Raw genomic sequence first — 26,934 nt, 5'->3', positions numbered from 1 at the left:
GTGTTTCATTTTACCATCTTCTTATGAAAAAAGTCCTTTTAAGGACACTATAACAAGGAATAATCATAGCATCGTGATAAACGTTGTCAAGTGGAACCCATATATAGACCAGTACACTATATACATGATATGATATTCATTGAAGCCTTTCTTTGACTAGGAAAGGTTTTTAAATTGGACGGCAGCTTCTTTTGAATACAAGAGCTTGACAAGCTAAGCTAGCTCTCGACCAATGACTAACACAAGCTAGGGATCTGGTCTTCCATTCTCCTTGATGATTTTCTAGAAATCTTTACCAACCACGTGATGGCTTATGAGGATTTGACGATATCATGTTACCACTTTGAGATTATGAGCTCAATCTTCAGATTCAGACAACATCTATGACTTCAATGAGAAACAAATGAGGTTATTACCGAAATTTTAACAAGATGAAAAGCTTAATTGCAAATACACCCCAAGGCAAGGTATGGTATTTAAATGTTTCCAAGTTCCTTACAAATTGAGTTAAATGGTTTGCATCAACCCCATGACAACCTTTAATTCTTGTAAAAAGAATATATATAAAAAAAGAAATGAAGTATGGACACAAAGGAGTCTTAAGACATAAAGGCAAGTTTGAATTACCAATACAATATATTTATAAAATAAAAAGAAGAGACTATAAAACACAGCACTCTCGCAAAGCCCCAAACAAAGGGGGAAAAAATCCTACCTTGAGAGTGACCTTTATCTGTCTTAGATCATTTGGTCAACTACTTCAATGATTATGAAGAATTTTTTTCTTTTTTTGATAAAATTAGGACCAAACAAATCAGAATTCTAATTATATTTGGCTAATTCATTATACGTGATTGAAGGGCCAGACAGATGAGAAATGACAATTACCAACTTGCAAATACTATATAGTCTATGGTGGAGGGGGTTTGGTTCAATACACCAATCATGGTCCATGCTTTCATTTTGCAGTCTTCCATTCGCATTGCAGTGGATAATTCACTAAAGTCCAAATTAGATATAACTACCTTGATAAATCATATTTCAACCATATGATTAGCTTCAGACTTCAAACGTTCCCAACATCCAATTACGCATTGCTTTGTCTCATTCAAAACGTAACAATTACTGAAAGGAAATTCAATTACAGCCATGTTAATTAATAAAATAAATGAACAATTCAAGGAACAGTGGCTATCAGTGCACGATTCTCTCTGCTTGAAGGTAGCATTTGTATGCACTACGCAGCATTTCACACTTTCACATTATTCTTGTCTGGTTTGTCATGTCTCTGTTGATGTCTTGAGTTTATACACAAAGTGCCAATGTTCAAGGCCAAGGCCGAAGGGATTAGGCTATACTTAAGAAACAAGCTGAAAGACATATAGATGGACGAAGAAGCAGATGATGATGATGATGATGATGATGAAGAGGAGCTTAAGTTATCTTGGGATATGTCACTTCCATTAAGAAAGTAATCTCTTGCTACCCTGCACCTTCTAAGTGCTATATGAATGCAATACTTCTACGCAGAGCAATATAAAGTTTTTGTTTTTTGTTTTTTTTAGCTGAATGTTGACTACAGAACACAATTGAAAACGTTTTTAAAGTTATCGTGGTTAAGTGATAAAATTGGAAGTTCAGAATAAATCCGCAAAACAAATTGAAGTTCGGCATTTTTCGGTAATTTACCCAAACATCAAAATCCTAGAAACGTTTCGGAAAAGAAGGATCTCATGTACATATGAGACCTTATGCTGGTAGAGAAACAATAAGAGAACCAATCTAAGAGAGAAAGCAATTGAGATAAGAATTACATGACCAATTATACAAGCCTATAAAAAGTTAAGGAACTTCTGCCATTCTTTCATTAACTATCCAGAAAGAGTTCAACGTGTATGCTCTCTAAACTCCTCAACAATTGCAGAAATTGGAATGATTTACAAAAGGAGAAGTCAACAGCAAGAGACCCGCACAGAAACTTCACCAAGTTATCTAATGGGATACAAAGCTGCACAGAAATGTGAGAGAATGCAACTACAAGCAAGAATATTTTGAGCATTAACAACAATCCTATAGCCAGAATTTAAGAGCAGCCTAACAGCTTATGCAGAAAGAACTGCCCACTGGTCTTTAACTATAAAATTGCTTAATGATGAGCTGCTTTTACTAATACATAGTTTCTAAACTTTCCCAGCACAATTGCTAAAATAAAATGCAGTAGAAAATTATTTCTCTCAGAAACCATGTCAAACAGGGGCCAGGTTGAAGATATATGATTTCTCCAAGCTGAAACAGTACCTTTAGTTATTCAAAACAAGTAAATTAAAAGAAATGTAATACACTTCACCAAAAAATATAATGCCAGGTCTACTAAGTCACAATAATATACAAGGGAAGAGATTCTCCAGAGTGTCAATGCATTAATATCAGATACATCAAACTTAATGTGGCAAATAGTTTAGCACCATAATTCAATAGCTTCTATTATTTTTTGACTTAGATAGCATCTCCATAAAATTACTGAGGTAAAGGGTGTAAAAATTTTACTAGGCTAGAAAGAGCAACTTAAGATGCATTAATTATTCATCAACGTTTCAACAAATAAGAAATATCACATAAAGCAATCAAGGCTCCAGATAAGAAAAGTGTGCAGGAGGCTCCAAGTACGCAACCTTCCAGTAACACCTCAAAATATTTTATATTTTTAGAATATTTGGAGACTTGAGAAAATAAATTCGGACTTAATTTTGAGAAAAATTCAGTTAACCTAATGGGTCAAATGAATTGATATGTAGATCTACATGTATATGGGTTCAATATATGTGTAGGTGTATATATATATATATATTTATATAAAGGAGGGAGGAGCCAGCAGGCTGCAGCCCACCAACTCTCCCCCTTAATGGATCATGAGGTCCCTTTCCATGAAAGGGACACCACAGTCCCCCAGAAAGGCAAGCAGCGAGCAGCTGCTGCTGCTCACCTGCGTGCCCACACAAAGGCAGACCCCTTTACACCTTTGGGGATGGCTTCTGCTCGCTGTTTGCAACGAGCAGCTGCTGCTGCTCACCTGCGTGCCCACACGAAAGCAGACCCCTTTACACCTTTGGGGATGGCTTCCAAGCCATCCCCCATTGATGCCTTGACTCTTTTCTTCTTCCTCCATGCCCACGTGTATATATAGGAATGTTTCACAAAAACAAAAATAAAACACAAAATCCCTCACATTAATTTGCTTCTTGATAGGGAAGATGAGGGATCCTATAAATTGGGGGAGGATCTCTCTTTCGAGAGAATTGAAGTAAGCGTAAGAGAAGAGAGAAAATAGAGAAGGGAGGAAGGAGGAGAGAGAACAAGTGAACAGAAGAAGAAGCTTGCCATCAAGGTAACCAAGAAGAGATTGGGAAGCTAGGAAGAGCAAGCAAGATCTTCTCTAACGAGACCCCAAGGTGAGGTTCTTCCACTCACAAACTCTTATTTCGTGGTTTTTTGTATTGCATGAAAAAAATCGATTTTGGAAATATACTTCATTTTGGCTTCTCATTTGCATCAACGATCATGTATGGCCATGCTATTTTGCTCTATGTTGTCTAAGTCCAAGGTGACATAGTCGAGTACCTTCCAAAAGGCGCTTTCGACACCAATTGAGAAAGCTCTTGGAAGGAGGTTGATGGGGTCACAAGTGGCACTGTGGAGCAGACACATGCACTTTTCTTGCCACTTAGGCCCAAGGTGACATGGTCGAGAACCTCCCAAGAGGCGCTTCTAGTGCCAGTTGAGAAAGTTCTTGTAAGGAGGCCGACATGGTCACAAGTGACACCACGGAGGGAGGCAAGCAGCTCAAAGGGGAAAGAAACTCTTGAAGCATAGGTTTTGGGAAGCTTCATTATTTTTGTGGCATGTAATGATTTGTAGATGCTATACGTGTTTTTATGAGACGCATGTATAGGTTATGTTTTGGTGATATAAGTGTATTAAATATGTCAAACTCATCGAACAAACTTGGTTTTCATTTAAAGTCTATTATTTTATTTTGCAGAAAATAGACAACTTTTACATTCATATATTGGGTTGTGGTGATTTAGAAATTTACATCGAGGATTTCTAAAGATTTCGGTTGAGACACCCAAAAAGTCTTTCTTTTTCTTTTAAATTCGATATTTCGGATTGATTTGAGATTTGGACTTCTTAATATGAGTTATGACTTAAACTAGGTTCAATCCGTTAAAATACAAGCACTCACAAAGACCTCACCTTAACGAACTAAACCAATTGCAAGAGTTTGGTGGAAAAGCAAGGCCACTAGAGGTAAACCTCCCTAAGCATTATTTAGGAGAATAATCTCTAATGAATTGGGGAAAATAAATAATGAACATGAAAAGTCAAGCAAATGAAGGTTTTGAAAACAAGATGTAAATCGTAAGGGTTAGCAAAGGCCTTTTACAGGAAATGTTTCAAAAAAAAACTCCAAACTATGATGTGGAAGAACACTTTAAAGAGGGGTGTTTCACTTACCCTCTTGCTACAACATTGAAACAAATAAGTAGCTGCCATCAAGGATTCAGAGAACACAAAATTATGACTGTTGTGCTATGATAGCTTTTGCAAAAACAACCTCCAGACTTGAACCCATTGTCCAATAATATGAGAGGAGTGGGTCAACAATGTCAAATGGAAGTTTGCCACAATTTGACAATTAATATTTAATCCCACATATCAGTGTCTCAAATATGAAATGAGTATGAATCAGTTGTTGATTGGGTTCTTATTAAACTAGAGAGTTCAGGCTCCAGTTGCAGTATTCAGTATTGTTCTTAATCAAGTAAATCCAATAAAAAGGAGCATCCCCAGTGCACAACGTATCAAGTAAATCCAATAATGAGGTAAAAGTAATTGTGACCATATGTAAAATTGGTTATTGTGAGAACAGAAACTGATTTTAAAAGGCATCCATTGCTCTTACATTTAGACTCCTTTTTTTACCTGATTGTATGGAAATCAGACACATACAGGAAATCCGCAATGCTATTTCCTATGTGCATAATCAATTATTATCTATTCTAGTAGAGAATCATTAAAGGAAAATTTGAAGTGCAATAATTCATTAGTACAACGCTTTGAAAAAGCACATAACAGTAATTTCAAGGGACAATGTAATTTCTCCACCTATTGGCAGAATGTCCAAATGTAGGTAATATTGATGACCAAGAGATAAGGGAAAGCCACACTTAAGAGCATATTGATTTTCTTAAAGGAAACATAATGTGAGCAATGCAGCAAGTACAGGGACAGATGTCATGACGGAGCATGTGTGCACTGTTCCATAGCTGCAGCTTACTTATAAATAGATGGAATGGAACCACGGAATTATACACAAAATTGGCCTTCCTTTTACTATGAAATGTCATGTAAGTTGAAACCAAGAAAAATTGATGATTCAAGTACAGCTTTCAAACTTATTGGGCTGGAGAATGGCAAGGAGTCATAGCAAGGGAACACGCGACATTAAAATGAAGGCAAAAACCAATTTCCAAGAAAATTTCTGTCTATGATCTGGCTAGCACCAACAGAGAGCTACCATCCCAAATTGAAAAGTGATATGGTCAGGATAGTTTCAAAAGACAACAAAAAAGGGGTTGCAAGGTAAGTAGTGAAAGAAATTAAAGACATGAAGCAAAAGAAACAACCATTCTATATGGGTAAAAATGTATCATGAAATATTCCTGGTCAATTTTACTTCAATTTTGAATGAACATACCCCTTCCCTCCAGATAAGGACTCGATAGCTTAACACGGAACAAAAAATCAAAAAAGAAAATCCTTACAAATTAGATATTCAACTCAATAAACATGTAAATCTTTTCCTTTTTGTTTTGGAATAGCAGATTTTATCGAAGTTAGTTAGCATTTGTGCTTTCCTTTACAAAAGAAAAATCTTTCCAACAACATATCAAGCTTTTATTCTACTATGTGAGATCAGCAACATGAATTCTAGCTTGCTAGTCATTTCTATCTCTAGCCTTATCTTTTAAGTCCCTTATAATTTATATAATACTAAGTGTCTCCCACCAAGATTTTCAAAAGAAAAACCTTTCCATCAACTAAAATTCTAATCGAGTTCTAGTTCCAGGTAGGATGAAAGATCAGTCAACCCCAATATAACAAATATTCAATTAATTATAAGTGTGTGCGTGTGTGCATGTAGAGGGAGTGAGAGAGATAAGATGGATAGATTTAGAGAGATGAAGGGGAAGAGATGCAATTTAAATTAAACACCATGTACAGTATGTCCCTCGCTGCTCCACTTGCAACAAATGCTAAACATTGTGTCCTTTATTCTTCTTTTAATTCAACTATTTCTTCTTTTGACTGAAAGGAGGAGAGGCAGGTTATTTTAAGTAATGATGTTTCATTAGATTTCCATTACAAATTTAATTTTGAGTTGGTTTACAATTCTTCTTACGCGGCTGGAGTCTTGTTTAGGCTGCAGTAATAAGAAAATTAATTTGTAACGTACTTGGTTGGGACCCTCTCCAAAACCATTCAAGTTTTTATTGATAACCGTTGAGAGTAAACATGATAATATAAGAGATAAAGTTAAACCTCTATCTAACAGTTTAAGCATTTTTATAAACTGGAGGTTAATAACTCATCATAGTATTAGAGCAAGTAAAGGTCCTAAGCTCGAACCACCTCACCGCTGACCCAATTTTTAAATAATTGCACATGTTTAGACCAGTTATATAATGAAGTCTGGCCACATGAAAGGGTGTGTTAAGAGTGAAAATGACAATATGAAAAATAATGTTAACCCTCTTAAGCTTGTAGAAGAAATGGTAGTTAATAATTCAACAATCACAATGTGGACATAGATAAAGGCCTCAAAGATATATACCAAGGCATCTCATTTTTTTTCCAAAAAAGTCTATGGTACAACGCACAAGGATTTCTCTACAAACCTGGCCTTTTATCTCGACCAGTAAACTGGTTGAATCTGAACTCCGGGTGTGAGGCAAATAGCTCATCCTCCAGATTGTGATTAAGGGGTGCCTTGCGTTTCCTAACAGCTCCTTCTGTACTCTGGCCTTCACCCCCAAAGTTCCAACAGGTAGACTGGAACCCACTGGGATCATTACCAGTATGCACAGGAAAGAATGAAAATTCTTCATTTTGGCAGTGAGATATATCACTGAACTTGCTCCCCTCCTGAGAGTTGTTCAAATCAACAATATTGCCATCATGAGCTGAAACTTTTTCCAGGCTCATGGATGAGTCTTTAAACAAACCCAACCGTAAAGATAGATCAAATCCTGTTTCAGACACCTTGTCATGGTTGCTTCTAATATCCCTTTGCTTGATGATGTTTTTAGAATGTTCCTCCCTCTCACTGGAAAATAAGTTTTGCAAGCTACCCATTTTAGCAGGATCCACGGTTGATGGTAAAACTGGTGTACCAACAATTCTGGAATTTGAGTTTCTTGGAAGTTGGAAGTCAAAATGGGATATATTAGGTTGAGAATGTGAACCATAATACAATGGAAAAACAGAACCGCAATGCACAGAAGGGTTACTGTCCGTTGGGACAAACTGGTTGTTGTGAGGAGGAGCAAGTTCCCCACATGGAAAAGGAATATTGGAGGAAGTAGAGGCATTATTATAGATATCGTTTTGCATTGCATGTCTGTCAGATACTGTAACTAATGGCACTGAATTCATCACCAACGGTCTTGCAGTCGTTAATTCATTGCCAGGATGGATTGGTAGTGACAGGGGCTTCCGTTCACTGGAAGTGCCATCCAAAACTTTAGCAGGTACACAATCAGGTTCTTGAGTTCTTGGACTGAGGTAACCTGTTGGATTAGAATTTCGTTGGCTACGTGATGCCCTTACTGGTATACAACCCAAGTTCAGGGCAGCTGAAAACATATTGTGAAAATTTCAATTTACCCATTTGAAGAACCATCTCTTAACAACAAATAATCAAATAATTGTCTAGAGAAATAACATTACCAATATGCATGGATCTAGGAGTTTGTTGACCAAAAGGAGACGCAGAATAACGTAATATTGAGAAATGCCTATTCATTTTTTCGGTTTCTTAAACCCCACCCCCCCAACACACACACACACAAAAGAAAGACAAAAATTTAGCTTCAGTCCTTATTCTCCTTTATTTTCTCATTCATTTTTCCTTTCCCTTGGCAAATCTTAGAGCCAAGGAACAGGTAGGAATCAACTGTCTCTCAATAGTTAAATGACCTTCTACACGCCTGGGGTTGATCTACTTTCAAAATGAGACCAACCCAGTTGCATAATTTCAGAGTTTGACCCAAGAAGTGTGGAAAAGGAAGAACTATAGAGTAACTGGTTCTTCAAAAAAGGGAAAAAGGTACCTTCAACACACGGCGGCAAGAGATCTCCAGTTTCCGTGCTCTCGTCTCTCCTGATGATGGTATTAATGGCATCATTTACACGGTCCCATAGCGTTTCAAGATCCACGTACTCAGCCTAAGCAATCCAACAGTGTTCAAAATCAATTCAAAAGAACCCAACCCATACAACAAAGATCCAAGAAATCCAAGCCGACCCATTCAATCATCAAATCTAATTCAAGAGCCAAACCTCAGAATTAGCCTTGGAATACATGATTTCCTCCGCTTTGAGCACCACAATAGGTAGCTTCTCCCTCCATTCCCTGTTCTTCTTAGTAGCAGCACTGTGACTCTCATGGACAACCCTGATCAAACACATGGTGGGCACTAAGAAAATCGACAGAAAAACAAACCCCCAACCACCAAAACCAGGTTCAAGCAAACAATATCATTATCCGTTACCTGAAAATCTGTTGAATGATTGAACCTCGGACGGGTTGGTGTCTGTCACTGTGCCAAGCTCTCCTCACACATTCATAAGGTCTTGGCCCCGGCCTTGGCATCTCCTAGTGACGAACTGAGTTCTAAGCAGCATGTGCCTGCATATACATATATATTCGAGTGTATGTATGATTTTAAATATAGAGAGATGGGGAGAGAGAGAGAGAACGGAGAAGGCGAGGGTAGAGAAGAGATGGAGAAGGCTGCTTTACTGTGAGCAATCTTATTTATGGGTCTCGGACTCTGGGAGTTTAAATGGCAGCTGGTAATAATAAGCGGGTCTGGGACTCTGGGAGTTTAAATGGCAGCTGGTAATAATAAATATAAATTACTTTTAAATAATATAAATTTATATATTATTTTTAACTTTTAAATAATTTAATTAATTAAATAAATATTTCAAAACACCATACATTCACTAACTTAAGTGTTTAGTGCTGAAAATGAAATATATATGCGTCCCATTTACATGTGATAAATTAATTTTAAAATTCATTTTTAATAAAAAATATTTTTCATATTTCTCAATTAACCCACTTATGTTTATATGGATAAAATGGTTATTTTTTAATTTTTATATAAATTATAATACATGTATATATATAAATAAAATAAATTAATTATACATTTTTTAAATTTTAGCGTAAACACTATAAATTTTAAAATTTCTAATTAGTCCTTCAATTTTTTTAAATCATCTATGACACCTAATTGGTAAAAATTATATGACACCTAACACCTTATAAATGAGTGATTTTGTACAATTTATGAATATATTTAGAATTATAAAAAGTTTAGAGTTTTACAAGAAAAAATTATAAAAGTTTAGGGATATAAATATACTCTTGAATAAATTTTAGGGGCATATTTGAAATCACGAAAAATTTGTCATTTTCTTTTTATTGTTTTAATTTTTTAAAATAGTAAAAATACGTTTATTTTCATATTTTTAAAAATAAAAAATATATAAAAAAATTAAAATAATAAACAATTATTTTAACTATTTTTATCATAAATACGTTTAAAATTTTTAAAACATGAAAAATATTACAAATAAAAAAGTATATTTTTTTGTAATTTAAAAATATACTTAAAATATAAAACTAAAAATTAAAAATTAAAATACGGTGAGAATATGTTATTAGAATTTCATGACCAAAAAATATATAAAAATTCATTAGTATAAATATGTTTTTGTCATGGTAAAGTTCAAGAGATGTGATGGCTAATAAAAGAGTGTGATGATTAATTTTAAAAAAAAATAAAATTAATTAAATAAAATTAAAAATTAAAAAATATTTAGATAAAATTTTAATTTACCCAAAAAATAAACACCCTTTCCATCCATCAACGATTGCCGGGAGGAGAAACTTGGATGGGCCACACAAGAAAGGTGACCACATGGGAACTCCATATTGGCGAGCGTGCAGAGGGGGAGACGGGGGGCCCCCGGGGTACAAAGATAAATAGGAATCCGCCACTGTTTGGTACGGGGTGGGTGCCATAGATGGCAGAGGCGGAGGGCAATGCGGATGGGCCGGCGAGCGCCCCCCACCCCCATATTTGTCCCTTTGCAGGCAAATTGCACCACATTCTGCAGTTGGGACATAGCATGAGCTGATGGCGGGACGAGCTTTGCCTTGCAGAGCTGTGGCGTTCGTATTGGCTGAAAAGATGGCCGCGTTGCTTTCCCCGCTTGGATGGCTGCCTCGTCCTTCTCTTTTCCCACTTGTCTCCCCCTTGACTGTTTAACCGATGCGTATTAAACATGTTTTGTTGTGTACTTGAAATGTTATAAAATTGAGTGTTCACATATATGGTAAAAGTTGAAGAAACAAATGCATAACAATAAAGTTGGAGAGACGTAGAAGATAAGATAAGAAGAGTGACGATAAAAACGATCAGATAACAAGAATAGATGAAATAAACGAAATTAATAATAAAAGAAATAGAGAGATGAAGATGAAAATAAACTTAGTAAAATACCTTTAAAAATAACATTAAATATAATATGGTTATTGATAACAATACTAAAAAAATTATTTTGTCTTGAAAATAGTTTAATATAATATATATATATATATAGATCTAACAAATTAAAAGTAAAAAATTGAAATTGAAAAAATAAAAGTGATGGATGAAAATAAATAAATTAAAAAAACCAAAAATCAATCAATGTATTACATATACATGTCCTTTTTCGAACCCATGCCCTTGGCTTGCATTCTCACTTGTTGGGTGAGGGAATGGTACTTTCAGCAGGCATTGGCACCCACTGAGTCAACCTTGCAACCACCTCAATAAATGATATATGTACTTAATATTTATTCAATTTATGTGTAAAATGTAATTATTATTTTATATGTGTAAATATAGTAAATGACTATTAAAATATTGTGATAATAGTACTATTAAAAGTATTTAACATCTCATTTATATGATTTAAAGTAATTAAATCAGAGAAAGCTTGAGATTAATTTACTCTTTTTATTAAATAATATTTTCATTTTCATTTTTAACATTTTTAAAAATAAAAATATTATTAAATAAAATATTTAGTTTTATTTTTTAACCAAAGTCAAAACAAATATATAAAAATTAATGAAAAAATTAAAACAATTTCAGGGAAAAAAATTGACAAATAATAAGAAGTCAGTCTTTCAAGGCATCATCAATTGACAAAAACCATGCATGGAGCAACATGTATGATCGAAGAAATAATTATCTATTTGGTAACATATATTTAGTAATTCTTCATTCAAAATTTATTTATCTAAATGTGCCTGTTGAATTTAAATACTTTTATTTTTCTAATAAATTATTAGTGTAAATTAAAGTGTGGGAAACTCTCATTATATATTATGCCTCGTGTCCCTCTCACCAAAGCAAAGATCTTATATCTTATATAATCTAAAAATATTTTTTTATGGTACATTATATTGGGTAGTGGTATTGGGTTAATTCTGATATTACTTGTGATATAATATTATGGTAATTATGACTAGGAAGCATGAAAACGGAAAATCACAAGCCGAAACGTTTTTTGAGTTATTTTTGTAATTTACATAACGTTTTAAAACAGTTTTGCAAATTATATAATATGGTCGAAAACATGTTTTTAGCGACAAAAAGAAATGACACAACAACAAAGGGAGAGATGTGAAGTGACAATGAGGCGAGGCAACAAGAGATGTGAGGTAGTGGCAAGACAGTTGGTTGCGATGAGAAGAAGGCAACGAGAAATAGTTGTTGAAGAATAAATAAGATGAACATATAGTAAAGAAAGGGGAGAGAGAGTGAGAGAGAAATAAAATTATCGGAGAGAGAAATAATATCTAATATGTATATATAAATTGTTGAAAAAGAAGAGAAATATGATGATATGTATATATATATATATTAAAGAATATATTTATAAAATTTTTAATTTACACTGAATCTTGCATTTTTGTTTCTTAAATTTTTTGAAAAAATATCATTTTTCCATTTTCGTTTTATGTCAAAAATGTTTCCTTTATCTCTTTCCATACAACTTAGACTTGTGATATAATATGTATTTATTTGAAATTACAACTAAAAATATTATATTCAGTTTATTAGTTTTTTAAAATAATATCATATTCTAATTGAACAGTTCAAATAGTATCATATTTATGATAAAATTTATCAATGATACTAATTAAAAAAAACTCAATTATAATTAAAATTAATTTAAAGCAAGAATTACATGAGCAAGTGGTAAAGTTTTCTAATCCTCTTTCTCTAGTAGAAGTCTAAAATACCTCAAACAATAACAAATTTGCAAAGCAAAATAATTAAAAAAAAAAACAAAAGGAAAAAGAAAACATCACTCAAGAGGATGCATTCTCTGCGGCAGGGTCCACGCCACAACTCCACCAGCACTTCTGACCGTTGATTGTGGACGACTTGCGGACGCTGAATATCGGCTCTTGTCCTTCCGTCCCCTCGCCAGCAAATCCTTCCCACCGTTGATGGAGGCTCAGGATCTGATTCCACAAACCAAAAAACCTGCTGATGAGCTGAGTCGACTCGCACCGAATCCGAGGAAAAGCGGTGAAATGGCTAGGAGTTGTGAACTGAGCTTGCGGCGGAGCGAGAGAAGGCACTTGACGGAGGAGTCCATGAGAACGAGCTCGTCCTTGGGCTGGGAACCGGGACAGCACGAGTCACTCGGAAGACGAGGGCTCCGTTGGGATCGTAGACGAGGAAGCTGTCGCCGGGATAGAAGATCGAGGTCTTCGAAACAGAACGGCTCGTTCACAATCACGGCTCTGTTCAATGCATTTCTCTCCAGAAAATCGCCTGTTTCGAGCAGAAACTGGGATTCAAGCAGGAGGAGCGAGTTAACTCAGTATATCGGACAAGGAGCCTCCGAGTTCATGGCTGTGGAGGTGAGTGACTGAGTCGTTTAAATTGATAAAATTGGGCCCGCAGTCGCTCAATATTGTGTAATTAGGAACACAATCTACTAAGGCTCTAAACCAAACCATCGGATTAGTATCTTTGTTCAATTGATAGTGATGGGTTCACAAATGTTTGGAGGGCACACATGATAGATTCACGAATTTAAGGAGATAAAATTAAGATGATGCATCGTTAATGGGGAAGATAAGCCTAATTTAAGGGAGAAAGGTTGAGCAAAGAATGGCGAGTAAGGGATAAAGGTTTGTAAGACGACCTTTATTGAGCTTTGCTTAGGTTGGCTCCTTCGTAGACTTGTCAGTTGTTGCTTATAGATTGGATTCTTTAGGGGCAGACGGGCAAAAGTTAGATGAAATGTAAAATAGTCACAATTTGATGCGATTCCTCAAATGATTTTAACTTTTTCAGCTGTTATTGCTGTTGTGGTTTCATGGATTGTAAGGTCTCTCTCTCTCTCTGTCTACGTGACATTCTTCGTAGAAATTATTAATTATTTATTAAAAAGAGTAAATTATAATGAAATTGTGTAAAATTAATAGTAAAATATGATAAATGTATTTTTTAATTATTGTATTTAGAGACAATAATTAACATTTTGTATTATAAAAAATACTAAAATTTTAAACTTCTTGTAGTTTTAATTTAATAATTCATTAGTTGAATTTGAATTTATTGATTTATTACAATCATCACGTAACGTTATTAGAAATTATTATTAATATTTATTCTCAATCGATGACTTTACAAATGTAATTTTTAATTATCTTTTAAGTCATGGTCATCATTCAATAATATTTTATATTTTTTTAAAGTCGGTAATTTTTTTTTATGTATAAATTTGATTTTTGTAATGAGAAAATCGATTACACTGACATAATGTATTTTTACTTTTTTGTCTGTACTTAGGGATTCATTGTTCATCAAATTAGGGCAGGCTGAGGAAGAGAAAAAAGTTTTAATGACTTGTTTAATTAGAGAATATGTTTTTATTATTATTCAAATCTACTGACAAAACAAAACAGACTTAAACAGGCCCGCATGACCAGCCTAATTGGTGAAGAAGGGGCACAAAGTTTATTTCAAGATGAATCTTAAACTAAGATCGAGGATCAAATTTCGTAAGCGACAATATGGGGTGTTTTTCTCTAAAGTAAGGGGGTTCTTTGTGCGCGATGAACTCGGGTCTAACCACTACGTTCGGTTAGATCACCATGATTAACCTCCCCTATATCTTGTCGGGCCGGATGTAGAGGTGTCCGGGACAAGTGATTTCAATTTTGACCAAAACAGACTTAAACATGTTATATTCTAATTTTTTAATTAAAAATTTAAAAAAATTTATATATACTCTTCATAGATATTTCTATAATTTTTTCGATTGCAGAATGGCTTGTCCTTTCGTTGCCCTTTCATCATTACAGATACAGATCTGTTGACAGGACAGGACCCAAACTCGTGATCGGTAATTGATTTAGAATGTTTTCTGGCGAGACACAGCCGTGGTAATCATCTTCCTCTTGCCCTCAGAGCAAAGCTCGTCGTGGAGTTAGAAATTGGCCTGCTACTGCAAGAAAGTTACAGAGAACAGATCCGTCCAACCGTGAGCTGTTTCTCTTAAACACTTGGAATTCAATCACTTCATTCATTCCCACGCCGATCGAATTGCACTCTCTCTACTCATACATACATATATATATATATATGTATGATAATGATATAGATCTTCATTCAAAGATATCAGAAGCATTTGAATCGGGAGAACGCGGTAATGTCGATCCAAAGACCACAGCAAGAGTCGTGGGATTGCATGCTTCCCGGCGCGCCGTCGCGAAACAACGGCGGGGCCGCCGATCTCAGCCCCTCGGCCCTCCTGGCTTACGCCGCCGGCAGCAGCGTCGCCGTAGTCGACACCCGCTCCATGCAACTTGTTTCCGTCATCCCGCTCCCCCCGCCGCCTCCAGCTTCCTCCTCCTCCTCCTCCTCCTCCGCCGCTGCCTGCCTCTCCCCCTTCGTCACCGCTGTGAAGTGGTCCCCGAACCCGCTCCCAAACATCCTCACTCACGACCACGACCCTTCCTCCGCCTCCTCGCACCTCCTCCTCGCCGCCGGCGATCGCCATGGCCGCATCGCCCTCATCGATCTCCGCCTTAAAAGCCCCCTATTCCTCCATTCCGACTCCAATCTGTCCAAGTCCGGCATCCAAGACCTCTGCTGGATCCCCACCCGGTCCGACCCGGTGCTGGCCGCTGTCTCTGGACCGTCGCTCTTTTCTCTCTACAACACCACTACTAGCCGCTGCTTCTTCAAGTACGAGGCCTCGCCGGAGTACCTCTCCTGTATCCGCCGCGACCCGTTCGATTCTAGACACTTATGTGCCCTAGGCCTCAGAGGCTTCCTCCTCTCCGTCATGGTCCTCGGCGACACGGAAAATGACGTTGTCATTAAGGAGCTTCGGATTCGCACCGACAGCACTGAATTGCAGAGGCTGGAGAGGGACTCGTCGTCCAATTCCTCATCTTCGTCACCGGCATTGGCGGCATTTCCCACTTATATAGCTCGGTTTTCTTTTTCTTCGATCTGGAGGCACATTCTCTTCGTGACTTTCCCAAGGGAATTGGTTGTGTTTGATTTGCAGTACGAGACGGCATTGTTCACTGCTGGGCTGCCCCGGGGGTGCAGCAAGTTTTTTGATGTGTTGCCAGATCCAAATCTTGAATTGTTGTATTGTCCGCATCTTGATGGGAGGCTTAGTACCTGGCGGCGAAAAGAGTATGCTCTAACTGTTATGAATTGTTACTTATCTTTTATTTTAATGTGTGCAATGTATTTGAAGTCCTGCTTTGACGGTGCTTCATTAGCGAGTGGTCTGACGCTTCTTGTACAACGTCAGTAGTACCCTCTCCAACCACATGAGTTTTTGATGTTATGAGACAATTGCATTTAAGAATTTTTTGCTAACCTGTAGACATGCATACTGCAGAAGTTTATTATTGTTCAAAGTCTTATAGAAATTAGTTGAACTTGAAACTGTTACTGATTCCATTGCTTATATCTTCAAATGACTAACCTCGTACTGTCTGGAAATGTAGATTCCTTCAATCTATTTTATCATTTTATGCTTGTTGGCATTAGTGTGGGGAGCATCTTCCAATAAGGTGGGTGGGAAATCCTTTGTAGAGTTTGAAGAGTGTATTTTGAGGGTTTGCATTGCACTTGGAATTCAGGGATTGCTCATCCTTAGAAATAGACCATTTGTGAAATTTTTCTGTGGAATTTTTCTAGAGCTTTCTGACAGCTGATTTGGTACATGAGTGATCTAGTTTTCATCCTAGTCCTTTTCTACATGTGGCTTCTCCTCTAAGGGTCTATTTATTTATAGATAATAAACCAATAGAATGCTCCTTTGTCTAAGTTTTTTGTGAACAAAATTTGATTCTAAGAAAAATTGGAAAACTTGATCATATTGAACTTAGACATTTTTTTAATCACAGAGAAAGTGGTCAACCACCTGCCTGACCTCACGGTCTTGGTTTCTATGCACTTAAAACTGTGTTTACGGAAATCATTTTACTTATTCCATAGAGGACCTTAATTTGGATTTCAAGATCTGGTCCTCTCGTTTCTTGTACTCCTTTTCACTCACATCTTTGCACTTTAGATTTTTATGCTTTCCTTTTTCTCCCCCTGTATAAGCTCACATCATATGGGCACAATTCATTTCTGGCATCATCTTGTTATGCTTCTTTTGCCTTGACTCCTCTATCCCCTTTTTCTGTTTGCACTATCTTGGCTTTTTAGACTGTGGCCACACTCCTCAATTCTCTACTTTGTGTTCTTTTTTTTTTATTCTAAATAATTAAAAACGTACAGAGAAAAACCTCCAGTGGGGTGAACACTTTAGAAAAGGGCTCTACTTTGTGTTATTTTCATCTTTCTTAGTACCCGTCTCTTGGTTATTTGAGCAATGCATGCACAAAGGCCAGCCTTGTTCAAGTTAATGGGGGTAAGGAGGGGCGATTAGGGTAGCTCTCCTCCAGAAAGTGACCTAAACAATTCATATTCCTGCCAAGTTGGAAAGACCCAAGGGAACCTGTGCAAATATTGATCTGACTTAAAACCTATTATTTTAGCACTGCAACATTATGAAAGACATTTTGGGTACTTGGAGCTCTATGCGGGCAAATTCTAATGGCAACGATCATAGGCATGGGGGTAAGGAGGGGCAAACACTTTAGAAAAGGGCTCTACCGAGAAAAACCTCCAGTGGGGTGAACACTTTAGAAAAGGGCTCTACTTTGTGTTATTTTCATCTTTCTTAGTACCCATCTCTTGGTTATTTGAGCAATGCATGCACAAAGGCCAGCCTTGTTCAAGTTAATGGGGGTAAGGAGGGGCGATTAGGGTAGCTCTCCTCCAGAAAGTGACCTAAACAGTTCATATTCCTGCCAAGTTGGAAAGACCCAAGGGAACCTGTGCAAATATTGATTTGACTTAAAACCTATTATTTTAGCACTGCAACCTTATGAAAGACATTTGAACTGGGTACTTGGAGCTCTATGCAGGCAAATTCTAATGGCAACGATCATAGGCATGGTTCAAAAAATAACTGCTTAAAACTCCATGAGAATTGAACATCTGAAATGAATAAAACTCATTTCTATATAAAGCTCCATATGGTATGGAAACTAATTTTCCAGAATCAAAAAGCCCCCTTTTCTTTTCTGGAATTCCAAAATTTGAATCGGTTGGTTGGTAGCAAAAAAAATATTCTGTCGGTTCTTTGAAAGTTAGTGCATGTGAAACTACTTTTCTCTTTCCTCTTTTCTGTTATCCAGTCCTTTTACCCCTACCTCATTACTCCATCCACAAGCAATGTCTAAATTTCCTCTTTTCGTCCTATATTACATGTTCTTTTATCAAAATTGAAGCAGCATTCACTTTTATCAAAAGTTGTATCATGATCTATTTCAAAGTTAGAAGTATTAGCCGTGAGAGGCAATATCAAGACAGTAAATTTTGAAGGGCAATAAGTAGTACGAGTCATTGATACGGGTGCTTATGCCTAATATAGGTTACTTTACTTGGGAATTTCTTATATGCATTTTTTTTTATTTAAGATGATTTAAGTTTCTTGGCAACTGCCTTAAGGAGCAGAAATAAGTCTACCTACAATTGCATCTTCTTCAAACTGAATTTCCTTATATCCTTGTGGATGTCTCTGATCCTTGAATGGTTGATAATTTGAGAATGATTTTTCAATTTTGAACGTGCATTGTGATTTTTCAGATACTCCAGGAAATTTTTTCAATATGTCTTTGATATTGAGATACAGTGTCCATATATTTGACCTAATACAACTCAACTTGAATCTCAGCACAATTAAAGCCTGACTTGTTGGGTCAAACACTTTTCATTTATTTGGAATTAAGAAGAACTAACGAGTCATATTAAGGATGGAAATTGTCATCAATTTGGTTTCAGATTCTTATTAAGCTGCTTGATCCTCTTTTTCTAATATGCACCAAATACTCCACTACTTAGAATCTCAAATATTGCCCTCCCCCAAGAAAAAGAGAAGAAATGAAAAAAAAGCTAATTTCTTGGAATGAGTTTCATGATATTCTGATGATTCCTGGATTATTGAGATTTGAGATCTTCACTATTCCTGGATTTTCTTACAAAAGGGCGGTAAAATCTGGTTGCTGAAACACACTGGTATAATGGAGATAGTGGGTAATTTACTACAAGCAGCAATGACCGTGGTTAATTGCTGCTCAATTTTCATGATTCCTTATGTTCTTTTTCCTAGCAGAAACCTGAGATATTTTGCTTGATATCTTTTCTGTTCTTGTGGATCAAAACTGTTTGTGCTTTATATATGAGAAAATTTTGGTTTGTATTAAGAAAATGTATTTATTTGCATGTCATCACAGAGGAGAACAAGTGCACACAATGTGTATGATGGAAGAATTGATGCCCTCAGTTGGCACATCTGTCCCTTCTCCCTCTGTTCTTGCAGTCATCATCTCGCAATCAGATTCCACTCTCCAAAATGTTCGCAAGATTTACTCTGATATGTCTTATGCTTCTTCCCCTGATGAGGACTTTGATACGCCTCTTGATTTTTGTGATGAATCTCTTGTTGTTTCTAAGATACATTTGATTTCCATATCTGATGATGGGAAAATTTGGAACTGGCTCCTGACTGCTGAAGGACCTGGAGATGCACAGAAGGATGCAAGAAACTCCAGTGCTGTTGATGAAGGTAGAGAAGTGCCTATTCTGGAGACAAGTTCTGGCAATGTTGTGTCTTCTGCTGATGTACGTGCATCAAATGCAGTTCCCCAAGTAGACATTGTGAATGACATTTGTTGTTGTCGGCAAAGATCAAATATCAGCCTGAAAGAGATGTCATTTAAGGTTTGAGTTTGCTTTTTTCAAGATTAGTACCCAAAACTTTTTCTTTTGTTGGTTGGATATAGCATAATAGTTTTTAGTTGTTGCAGGATGGGTAAAGGCTACCCCATTAAAAGCATGAATAGAGAGAAAACTTTGTAGTTCCTATCATAATTTCTATGTCAACCTTCTCTTCTCTTTTTTGGATGAATAAAGAATTATGTATCAGAAAGAGCCCATAAAAGAGGATCATAAACAAGATTTATGTTCCAAAACTCACCAATCACTCCGCAAAATAAAAAATTGGTGGAAGCATGGTTGCATACTGTTACTGTCTGAGAATCACCTATTTTCCAATCTAAATGAAGGGTCTTCACAGCCTTGGTAAGCCTTATGATTATGTTAACCCTCAACAATCCAGATTGAAGCACGATGCACCGAAAGCCAGGCCTTCCTTTTCAATTTGCTCACTCTAGAAGCTTTCAATTCTAGAACATCATTAATTACACACTTAGGAAAGACCAGGGCAATATTGAACCACAATAGAGTAAACAGCCATAACTTTAGTCATTGAGTAATGGACTAAGAGTTATTCAACTAATCCACAAAGAGGGAGACAATAATCTTTCGAAAGCATTGAAATAACCATACTCGTCTCTCTGTCTTGTTTTTTTCTTTTTAATCCCTATCCTCTACACCCATTGCCCTTGCTTGTGTTGCATCTCTTTCACAATTTCTTTACTAGTAAATTGACATAACCCACAGATATAACAACAATGACAACATCAGAAGCCTTAATCTTGCTAAATGGGGTTGGCTATATGAATTATAGTTTTCCAATTATTTCTCTCCTCAGGCATGTCTCTTCTGTGAGGCCATTATATTCCATGTCAATGTTTAAGAATTTTTCACCAAGTTTTGTTTGGTCAGCCTCTACATCTATTACCATAAACTTTTGTCATTTCTTCCACTCACCTCATAGGTTCATATATTGGTCTTCTTCTCACATGTTTAAACCATCTTAATTGCATTGTCAACATTTTATCTTCAATAGGCACCCCTTGAGCTTTATTATTAATAATCTTGTGTCTAATTCTGTCCTTTTTTGTACTGGCCACGCATCCATGTTAATATTTTATTTCAGTTACACTCATATTTTGCACGTGTTGGTACTTAATTGCCCAACGTTTTGAGCCATCTAACAAGGATGATCATATGGCCTGTTAGATATAACTTCTCTTTAGCTTTAAAAGGATTCTACAATTGCATAAATTGCCAGACATACTTTTTCACTTTAACTCTTCTGCCTTGATTCTGTTTGAATACCACATCACTAGTTTATTCCTTTCTTTCTTTTAATTATATCCAAGTGTTCAATATCCTGAAACTTCCTCTTCAGCCTCCCTGTTTTATGGTTCTTTCATTAGCACAAAAGAGGTGCAATCTTGAAATATTGCTAAGACTTTCTTGTACCTCTACATGGGAGTGAATGGGAAAGCAGTATTGGTCTAAGACTTCTGTTTTTTGTTCTTTTATAAGAAAGTGTAGTATTAGCTATAGCTGCCATAAAAGGGGGCTACCCTTATAGTAGAGCATCTAAGAATTATATGTTCTATCATGGGGTAGACTTGTAAAAATTCTCGGAATACTTTTTTAAGTCTATTTATCAGTCATGTTAGAACACATTTCTTGAAGCCTTATTGACAATTTTTTTTCCAAATTTTCTTCACCAAAACTCCAAATTTTCTAACTTTTAGATCATTATATTGGATTTTTACCACTCCTAAGAAAACTTTAAAGGAAATAAATGTAAAAATTTGGCATTATCATGGATTGCTAAATTTCTCTATTTTGAATTGAAATGAATACCAATTAGCAGATCATTAGGCTATTAACATTTTCTTGTAACATTGGGTTCAATAGGAAAAGAAACATTGGTTACCTGGTTACAGTTCTGTATGGAATGCGATATGGGGTATGGCTCTGCAATTCAACATTCTTCTTCATGTGCAATGTGAGAGGAGCTTAGTTGGAGCAACATGTAAGGTCGCAGTTCGCTTGGAAGCTAGTCATTCATAATTTAAGACAATATCAGTAGTAACTATAATTATGAGAACAATTGGTGATTTTTTTTTTTTTTTGGTAACTTCAATACTATATCCTTAGATTCAGATTGCTTGTGATTTCAGCACCTCAAAATTTTCTTTTCAATTTCCTTGATCATTTTTTTTTTTTTGAGAATGTCAGTTTCTGTTGTGATCTGGTGTGCAAATGCACCCCCATTGCAACTGTGCAATCCTGATCCCAGTTCAATGGTGTGGGCAGAGGGGGAGGCTTTAATCCCGGGAACTCTTTTACTATTTGCCTCTTGTTTATGTAGAAGTGCAACGGCAGCACAGGATTTTTTGTTCATATTGTTGCTCATTGCAGTATACTGAAGTAGGAGGGACAAATGACTCATATTATTGCTATGTACATAATTTGGCCATCCTTGTTTCCTAAAGGTTGAACCTTGCAGATCAGCTTGGTGGGACAGCTTCATCTTCTTTCATCAACAGTGACTATGCTGGCTGTACCATCCCCTTCACTAACAGCTACTTTGGCCCGTGAGTTTTTTTCATCTGTCTTCATTTGGATCTCTCTGTTGAGTACCAAGACTCAGAAGGTTTCTTTTTTTTTTAAATAAATAGTATAGCATTATTCTGATATCTAAATACTAGTCAAAATGATTGATGGGAATCTACATGTGAAGGTGGGGGAAACCATCCTGCTGTTGCTGTTCCATTAGTTGCTTTGGGAACTCAAAATGGTACTATTGATGTTATTGATGTCTCTGCTAATGCTGTTGCTGCAAGTTTCTCTGTTCATAATAGTACTGTTCGGGGTTTACGGTGGCTTGGAAATTCTAGACTGGTGTCATTCTCCTATACCCAGGTACTTGGCATCTGATTTAAACATTGTCTCCTTGTCCATTATCTCAGTCCACAGAATTTCTATAAATTGCTCACCTCCTTATACCTGGCTTTTGCTGTTTATCTCTGATTCTCAGTAATCTTCATGGCTTAATTTGTTTTATCACTGCTTCTTTCTCATATCTTAGTATTACATCCGATGATTTAATGTTGCAGGGGAATGAAAAAACAGGGGGCTATATCAATAGGCTTGTTGTTACTTGTGTTAGAAGTGGCCTAAATCGACCATTTCGGGTTTTACAAAAGCCAGAGCGTGCACCCATAAGAGCTTTAAGAGCTTCGTCATCTGGAAGGTTTCATAGTCTGATCTAAAGTTTCAAATGCTTGTTATTTGTTTCTATTAACTTATTTTTTGTTCTTACAGAAGTAAGAATGGAAATGCCAGATTAACCTAAAAGGTTATGCTTAAATACCCAGTTGTCAACCCTGTGATTAGGTGCTTCTGGGGTGCTTGAGACCAAGCCTGTACCATATATAACTAACTGTAGTGTTGGAGCTGGGCCTGGTCTTCAATTCTCGTAGACACTTGAAAAGAAATTGGTCTTGACACCCCCCCCGGTTTTTTTTTTTTTTTTTGCTTAGTGGTCTAGACCTTAATGTATAACCAAACAATCTTGTACAACAAAAAGTTTACGTCACATGTTGCAGATAAATATGCAGTTGGTGAAGTTTCTTGCATGTTTCTTTATGGATGAAATGTCAAGTGCTTAACTTGTAACTAGTTTTCTGAACAATACATGCATGATTATGTTCCTTCTCTAGGAATAAAATTAATAACCTGATGCCTACATGGAATATATCTTTTGTATAGATAAATTTATCGATGTATATTGATGTCTAGGACAAACTTCAAATACCATTTGCAAGTTATATTGTAATTGCAACTGCCAATCAGACCTGAAAATTCTCCAAGCCTGTCCTTGCAGGCCAACCTGTAATGCCAATCCTCATATGATGTGTGTGCTTGGTCTTAATTCTCTATGTCACATCCACAGTGGGTGTGGGAGGAGGGTATTAGAATCTTTGCATGAGAGCTTAAGGGGATAAATGATTTCTCTCCCGAAGACGGGAGCAAAAATTTGTTCCTTCTTAATTAGTGCGATACTGGAGGCTTGGCAAGTAAACTTGTGCTGGTGGATTGGATTGATTCCAGGAGCAACAAAAGTTGCACCAGGGTGTGGTTGACTGATTGCCTGCTTGATGGGGGTGGTGGGCAGGTTAAATTTGATGATCTTATCCTTTGGCATTATTGACATAAATAAAATCTTTACCATCATACATATGAAATTCACCATTGTAACATCATTGTCAAAAGAAATTTGAGGTTCACAAATTTAAAAACATTGCTATAGCCACAGGTGTCTGGCAAAAGTAGTGATTAATTTTTTCCTACTGATATATGGGTGGAGTTGCATTTTCATTTTCTTTATTGCCTCATTCCTATCATAAAAGATTCTTCAGCAAGCAACTTGCAAGTGGCTGAATTTCTTATAATGTCAAAATTTGTAGGTATCTTTTGATTTTATTTCGTGATGCACCTGTGGAGGTATGGGCAATGACAAAGACTCCAATAATGGTAGGTTAGCTGAAGCATTTTTTGTTGCATATAATGGTAGTTTTTCCATTTTTAGCATTACTTTCTTCACAATGATTAGATTCATTCGTCCAACCCCAATGTTGTGCCGAGTGTACTAAGATCTGTCCTATCTTGTCAAATGGCATGATTAACCACTCCACGAATTTCCTTAGCCTTCTTGTGAAATCAAGTAAACTATTTTAACTATTGTGGGAACACAGTTGCCCAGAAGTGTGGTGCTCAACAGAACAAGATGACATATTTTGCATTGGATGGTCAAAGTTAACATCATCCTTTCCCTTAATAATTTTTTTTTTCCTTTTTCCATTGACTTCTTTTGCTTTAATCTGTCCTACCTAAAACCAGATAATCTAGTTGCTCTTTGCATGCAGATATTACCATAACCCTTAAGCTACAAAATCTAAGTTATTTCTGTTGATCTTTATTTAAGAGGTTTTAGACATATGCAGAGTGCAACTTTTAAAATGTTATAATATTGAACAGTTATATATATTTTTTTAATATCTATATACTGAAAATGCATTTTGTGTGGATTTTTCCTAATTCATTTCATGAAATAAAATGAATTGAATTATCTATGAATAATGCCTAAGCTTTTGTTAACAGTATATAGTTCTCTTCTAGACATTTATTATTTTTTATTGCCTCATGTAGCTTAGATCATTAGCTCTCCCATTCACTGTATTAGAATGGACTCTGCCAACAGTTCCACGTCCAGCTCAAAAGGGACCTTCTAGGCAGTGGTCATTATCATCCAAAGACAATACTACAACTACAGCAACAGCTGGGATATCTTCCCCACCAGAAACACCTCCAACAAACTCTAGTGAGTTGGTTTCACTTGATACTAAGTTTATTAATGGATATACAATTGATCTTCTTGTATGTCCAAAATTGTTCATGGATAAAAGTGACTCCTATTTGCAGAAGACATGAGCTCAGATGGATCTCAGGATGACTTCTCTGAGAGTTTTGCATTTGCTCTGGTAAATGGTGCATTAGGAGTATTTGAGGTTCATGGACGAAGGATTCGAGACTTTAGGTATAATTCCCTCTGATGCAACTGGTAGCAGAATGATATCTCTGGCAGTGAAATAATGATTACCCTGGTCATCTGCTTGTCCTAAAGTCTGTGAAGTATGCCATGAGCAACTCTTACCTTGCTTAGTATTCTTAATCTCCCTTTGACTTTCTTGATGGGTTTTTTCTTGCCGCTTCTCTTTTGTGTAGTGTCAAATTATTGAATAGAGTGAAGGGTAACTTCTACTTTTTATGATTTTTTTTCACTCTTAACATTCTCTATCATGTGTGGCCAAACTTCACTTCGTAACTTGATTAAACATGTCAGTATTTAAAAGAGGAATGTCAAAAGGTGCTAGTAAATGAGGGGCCACTGGAGGAAAGATAGAATGAGTATTCCTTGAAGTTATTCAGTGAAGGTGTAAAAACAAGTGTTATGTTAGGCATCTTACTAATTACAAATAAGATATGAATTACATGTTCTTTGGACGTACTTTTCCAAACAAAATAAAGCAAGTTATGAAAAAGATGAAGGATAGTTAAGTAGTTGGATCAGATAGTATCCCAATAAAAATATAGAAATGCATGGGAGAAGAGGACATTTTTTGGTTGATAAAATTAATTCAATGTGATCCTTAAATAAAAAAAGAACTCCAAAAGAGTGGAGAAAGGGCACTTTAGTGCCTATTTATTAGAATAAAGCAGATGTTCTAAGTGAAAAATTTAGGAAAAAGAAAGGAAGCAAAAAAGATAGAAAGTCATAACCTTATGAAAATTTGTACCACCAACTTGACACAAAAGATGGGCAAAGAAACACACACACACACACACATGTATATATAAGTGAACTGAAGGAAGAAAAAAGGAATTTGAGCCAAGTGAAATGCATACAAGACGGACACAAAATATGCTAGTAATGAGGTGCCAAAAAAGGAAAGGTGGAAAAACAAGTGTTATGTTGGCCAACTTAGTAAATTCCAAAGAAGATGGGAATTGTGTGTTCTCTCCACATACTTTTCCAAACAAAATATGGAAAAAATGAAGAATAGTTAAGTAGTTGGATTAAATAATATCCCAATAAATGTATAGAAATGCATGGGTGAAGAGGACGTTTTTTGCTTAATGACATTATTCTTCATTCACTGCCATCTCATGAAAATTTTCCATTATGGAGATGGTAATTGGAACTTTTTCTCATTCTCTCGCTAGAGGGTTGCGTTAGGAAGGGCAGCCAGCCTAAAATTTTGCCACATTATTCCTTTGTATGGATTTGTATTGTTAATGTGACTTTTAAGTCAATTGTCATTATGAATGTTGTGCCATTGACCTATCTTGGTTCAGATAAGGTGCAATTGATGACGTTGATGATGGCATTATTCAATGTGATCCTTAAATAAAACAGAATGTCAGAACAGTGGAGGGTGAACACTTTAGTGCCTATTTATAAAAAAAAAGCAGATCCAAAGTTGTGAAAATGATAGAGGGATTCTAGCTAATCCACACTATGAAACTTTGGGAGAGGGTAATTGAAAATTATAGAGGGATCAAGCTAAGCCACACTATGAAACTTTGGGAAAGGGTAATTGAACAAAGGTTAAGGACAGGAACCCAAAGGCTTGAAAATCAACTTGAT

At 36.1% G+C, this 26,934-nt stretch overlaps 2 protein-coding genes across 4 annotated transcripts in view; one reads left to right on the top strand and one right to left on the bottom strand.

The window, feature by feature from the left end:
- Positions 1–84: 84 nt before the first annotated feature.
- LOC127806328 (uncharacterized) lies at positions 85–9,143 on the bottom strand. Its single transcript, XM_052343553.1, has 5 exons — positions 8,835–9,143; positions 8,623–8,737; positions 8,394–8,508; positions 6,960–7,916; positions 85–387 (listed from the first exon to the last, which is right to left on the bottom strand). Exons 1-5 carry the CDS (start codon positions 8,933–8,935, stop codon positions 371–373), a joined length of 1,305 nt encoding a protein of 434 aa, XP_052199513.1. The 5' UTR covers positions 8,936–9,143; the 3' UTR covers positions 85–370.
- A 4,008-nt stretch (positions 9,144–13,151) lies between these two features.
- LOC127806520 (uncharacterized) overlaps positions 13,152–26,934 on the top strand; it is a 45,806-nt gene continuing 32,023 nt past the window's right edge. Inside the window, exons 1-10 of one of the 3 annotated variants that reach the window (XM_052343875.1) lie at positions 13,152–13,285; positions 14,701–16,085; positions 19,250–19,581; positions 19,657–19,736; positions 22,231–22,318; positions 22,465–22,646; positions 22,841–22,977; positions 24,194–24,260; positions 24,936–25,107; positions 25,209–25,323. In XM_052343875.1, coding sequence (XP_052199835.1) covers positions 15,085–16,085; positions 19,250–19,581; positions 19,657–19,736; positions 22,231–22,318; positions 22,465–22,646; positions 22,841–22,977; positions 24,194–24,260; positions 24,936–25,107; positions 25,209–25,323 — 2,174 coding nt within the window. In that variant the 5' untranslated portion in view covers positions 13,152–13,285; positions 14,701–15,084. Of the gene's footprint in view, positions 13,286–14,700; positions 16,086–19,249; positions 19,737–22,230; positions 22,319–22,464; positions 22,647–22,840; positions 22,978–24,193; positions 24,261–24,935; positions 25,108–25,208; positions 25,324–26,934 lie in introns of all 3 variants that reach the window. The other 2 variants (XM_052343874.1, XM_052343873.1) reach the window with 2 other exon arrangements.

This window comes from Diospyros lotus, chromosome 7, assembly GCF_014633365.1.
Source record: "Diospyros lotus cultivar Yz01 chromosome 7, ASM1463336v1, whole genome shotgun sequence".
Taxonomy (NCBI): domain Eukaryota; kingdom Viridiplantae; phylum Streptophyta; class Magnoliopsida; order Ericales; family Ebenaceae; genus Diospyros; species Diospyros lotus.
This window is presented reverse-complemented; position numbering and strand designations above follow the sequence as displayed.